Source organism: Anguilla anguilla, chromosome 6 (assembly GCF_013347855.1).
Source record: "Anguilla anguilla isolate fAngAng1 chromosome 6, fAngAng1.pri, whole genome shotgun sequence".
In the NCBI taxonomy this organism is placed as follows: domain Eukaryota; kingdom Metazoa; phylum Chordata; class Actinopteri; order Anguilliformes; family Anguillidae; genus Anguilla; species Anguilla anguilla.
This window is the reverse complement of record NC_049206.1, coordinates 11,093,777-11,098,470: the sequence shown is the minus strand read 5'-3', so window position 1 is coordinate 11,098,470 and position 4,694 is coordinate 11,093,777. Positions and strand designations below refer to the sequence as shown.

The 4,694-nt window shown below is 42.2% G+C and overlaps 1 protein-coding gene across 3 annotated transcripts in view; it reads right to left on the bottom strand.

The window, feature by feature from the left end:
- Positions 1-1,493: 1,493 nt before the first annotated feature.
- Positions 1,494-4,694, bottom strand: part of usp33 (ubiquitin specific peptidase 33) — a 28,596-nt gene continuing 25,395 nt past the window's right edge. For all 3 annotated transcript variants that reach the window (XM_035422375.1, XM_035422376.1, XM_035422377.1), the window contains exons 22-24: positions 4,105-4,207; positions 3,567-3,635; positions 1,494-2,880 (exon numbers count right to left, since the gene is read on the bottom strand). In XM_035422375.1, the coding sequence (XP_035278266.1) occupies positions 2,723-2,880; positions 3,567-3,635; positions 4,105-4,207 (330 nt within the window). In that variant the 3' untranslated portion in view covers positions 1,494-2,722. The remainder of the gene's footprint in view (positions 2,881-3,566; positions 3,636-4,104; positions 4,208-4,694) is intronic.

Here is a 4,694-nt window from a genome sequence, read left to right as displayed (position 1 = left end):
AACAGCAAGACAATCATGGTGCATATGCAGTCTCCGAGATTGGTGTTGCAGTGGCTTCGATAGAGCTTCTATATTATTTTTCATATCAGCTATGCTAAACAAAACATAGCAACACATTTTAGTTGCTTTAATCGTGATAATTTACGTTTGCTAGTTTGAAATGGTCGCACATTAATATCTGAAGTGCGGAGCTACTTTCAAAAGTACATGGATGTTGCATAACCAGTGGATCACTTGATATAATTAAAAGGCGTATTTGCATGTGTGGCCTTTAACTTGTATCACATATAATATTGTAGTGGAAAGGATTCATGAACGAATTCTGCCAAGATCATGACACACAAAAGTTAAGAATGAAATTCCATTATTCCATGTAAAGCTCACAATTAACACCCATTTTGTAATTAAAGAGGAAAACCTATATGCAGCTGGCTAAACTACAGGAGCAACTGTTTTAGTAATCACATTTCAAACAGATTGTTTCTGAGCAATGCATAAATAAACAGGTGCTCTGCCGCCTAGTGGTTCCACAACTAATGAAATTGCCGCCAACACCTCTATTCGGCAAGAGTGCTATAAATTGGATAAAATCATAAGCTTGTAACCTGTAAAAAGATTTTTTTTAAAGCAACATCTGATGCTTTTTATCGTTGCAAATCATAACGCAACAACGCACAAAAATGTAAATGTTAAAAGTGCACCTTCCGTTCCGGCGTCACTGTGTGTGCACAGTGGAGCACACATATTATGCATGTGGAATACAAATCAACACTAAATACAATCATTTACACTGTTAAAAAAGATGGTCAATGAACAAGCCAACCTTTCTTATTTGTGCATCTATAGATACAAGGTTTCCCCTTTTTTTCTTCCACAATACACGGAATTGTATATTTACATTTTTTTTACTATATAAATTTGTTTTCCAATCTCTTCTCAAATAAGCCATTATTATTGATATCTGCTTGCAGGAATAGCGGTTTTATTTTATTTACCCAATTAATGCGGTTGATTCTGTTAAACAAATTCCTCAGAAGACAAACACTCAAAGCATTGTCTAATGCATGTTTGGCACTGAAGACACAGGAGTACAATCTTACATATGTATTTCTGTTTCTGACCATAAATCCTTTGACAAACAAATTCCAGGCCTGACAGAAAGCAGAGAACTTAGATGGTGCCACAGAAACAAGTCTGACGACCCATTTTCAACGGAGTCACACGAAAACTGCCTGCAATCAGTCACAATCTTATACAGCATAACCAAAGTCACATGACAGACCCGAGATGCTCTCTATTCCATTAAATATATATGGCAGGCAAGATAAGGCAGTGCTCCCACTGGTTAAATATGAGCTTGTGGATAAACAGTATTCAGTCTGAGCATAGTGCCACATCAATTACAGCTACATCATGGCTGTAAAGCTCTATGGAAATGTGAACAAGCATCGACACACTCAATCAACATATTGTGAATATTAGTGACAGTCGGCTTAGATGGTTCCAGTAATTTATTTGCAACAGAAGAGTCATCACACCTCATACTTGCACAAGGTATTCCAGGATTCAACCGAGATTTCAGGTATACAATTATTTGAAAAAAGCATATTAATTTTGTTTGGTCACACTTAAAAAAACATTTTCAGATCTGGTTAAGGTTTAACAGTGTCAGCCAGCTAAAACAGAACAAATTGTACTTATCATTTATGAAGCATTCACTTGCGTTTTTTTCCCATTACAGTTATAACATTCATCACATTGTCTTTACCACCTCTGAACACTGAAGAGACATCATGCCCATATACATAAAATGCCTTAACTTGATAGCAATGATGAAATTGGTTGTATCTGGACAGGTCATTATGTATAACATACATATAGTTTCACAGACAAGACAGTTACACGTTTGCTGAGGAGTACATTTTGTAAGCTAGCTGCATTTACATGCAAATCAGTGTAAGACCCACTAAATCCTGGAAGTAAGGGTCTTGTTTAAATTCACCTCTCTCACGTGTGTACAGCTTCCTTCTAAGCATGCTTTCCATAGGTTCACTGGTTGCCAAACATTCCTACAAAAAAAATCTATAAACAACATATTAAATCTCACCCTTCTGGGATAAATAACAGAACGAACGGAGGGACTCAACAAACTTTTTTTTTTTTTAGTACTGGTACATTCAAAAGTGAATCAGGCATCAGTCTTGTGAGCATGCTGCTTTTAAGTCTACAGTACAGTGCAAAATAAGAACCCTTCCTGAGACTACCTAGTACTTAATATCCCTTGATAACCTTTTGAGTTTGAGACATTGTTGAGAAAAACAACAGGTTTTTTAACCATTCACAAGGACAATTTTATTGAATGGGTATGATGATCACCCCTACAATGTCTAACATGTATTGTTATTCTTTAATATGTTCTGTAATTACACATGTTGACATTTGCTCCATTTTGGTCAGCAAAAGAACAACACCTCTTTCAGTAACATCTTCAGCTGCACGCAAGAAAATAAAATTCATGGGACATTTTTTGTGGTCCTCAGTCAACACAAATTTAATATATGTACAAAGTTCTTCATGTGTGATCTGTTTTATGCCTTCCATCAGTTGTCAAAACTGTGCCATTTAAACTGTGAGGGTGGGTACTTGTTGCTCAGATGCATTATAAATAGTCAAGTGCAAAATAAAAGGGAATCCGTTCTTATTTTCAGCTGGGGGTAGGGCCTTAAATCGAGCGGGTCTCCACCTCCACCTTCTCTTCTGCCTGGGAGGCCTCCGGTTCCTGGTGCCCGACGCTGGGGCGAACGGTCACCACCGGGCCGCCCCCGTGGATCGAATGCAAAAAGTTCCACGTTTCCTCGGAGATCTGTCCCGAATCCGCCCCTGTTGGGTCAGCGAGGGGAGAAGAGGTCAGTGAAACGTCCAGTCTCTGGCTGACTTACCTTCCAGCTGACCGGAATGCTAAGGATTCTTCTGGTGCTGTTGTCACAGAGACAGCCCTGTTGTAGGCATCATTAACAGCATCATTTTCTTTGAGTGAGCGGCACATGCGATTGGCAGAGAATGATGCTGCTGTCTAAAGAAGGATGAAGCTCTGTTAAGAATTCCCAAGACTGCTAATCTATAGACAATACCAGATTTTTTTATAGCCCTCCTCTGAAGCATGCCGTGCCAAGCACCGCTCCTTACCACACCACCGTTGGCAAGTCAGTCTCGCAGAGAGATGAGTCAGAGGAAGACGCCATCATGAGCAGCGAAACGGGGGGAACTGACACGCTCCTGTACCTGGGTGACACTAGATCCAAACGTGCCTTCAGCCGCAGTCGGGACCAGCATGGTCTGGATTCTAAACCAGACCACGAGGCCCGTCCAAGCAGTAGAACAGGTCGTTAACAACATGAGCCTCCCAGCACCAGATGATTTATGGGAATTGTAGTCACCTCTGGTTGTAAAATTTGCAGTATGCCTGACTAAACACTGCAGTCATAAAAATAAATCTGCTTTAAATAATAACCACGCAAGTGCTCTGATAACAACTGCAGCAAACAGTTCAGCAGCTCAGCCGTTACCTTGTTTGAGCGTCAGATGCCCGTTCTTGTTGATCGCAATCTTCGTGTTATCAATTGGTCCAGGGGGATCTTCAAGACAAGTTTACCAAGTGAAATACAGCCATAGTTATTACATAGTATTTACAACCACATTTAACCCTTATCGAAAGCTACCTGTGAGTGGACTGTGTAATAATTTGTGTTGGTTTTCGATTTGCATTGAAAAATCTGTTAAGGATTGCCAGTGCAGAAATAACTCAGGTTTTATCAGTCGTTTCTCAACTTGAATCCAGGAACCTTCCTTTACTTCTCCCAAAAGAAAATGTGTTCAGCATAGAGGAATAATAAAGGCATGTTTCTTCCCTGAGTATAATAACTGGGACGAAGAGCTGAAAGGTGGCGTGTGTAAGCATTATGCAGGGGGCCTGTCAATGATTGACCCTTCTATTTATAGTCAGCTGCAGTGGATGTGAGAATTACACACTGGAGAGGACTTTCCCTATGGCGCAAAGGGCGGGGTGTATGGTGCGGGGATTGGGACTCGGTTTGGGGAACCCACCGTTGTCCTTGCCCTTGACGAAGGCCTCCCACTCGCGGAACCACTGCATGCTGATGCAGTAGATGACCGCTGGGGACTCCTCCTCCTGGAAGGCCTTGTTCAGCTGCGGACGGAGAGGGAGCGGTTAAACCACGTTCGCGTCACCCACGAGGACTATGGCACCTGCCTAGGGGCGCTTCAGATGCCAGGTAAGGTCTAGGATCTGCCGGCGGTAAGAAAAAAAGCGATCTGCTGGATCGTCCCTGGGGGGTCTCTCCACACCTCTCCCCCCTGTCCGTTTCCCAGACGATCTGGCCAAGCCGAACAGAGCTGCTACATCTGTTCCTATGAATTAGTGATGTGCTTCATTTTCTCTGGGCAAACTTCTGATCTCTGGTGATGGAAGTGCGGGGAGGGAAGCTGTCGGGAGGGCACAAGCCCAGCAGATCGATGCGTTTCAAATGGAGGGAGACCTCCTCATCTCTCACTCACTCTCGCGTTTCTGTTCCCCGTATTTCCACAAACCCCGAGCCGTGCCTGACACAGCTGTTCATGAACCAGACCTGGGTCAAATACGACGTTTAACTCTTAAGATGCCGGAAAAATTGAAA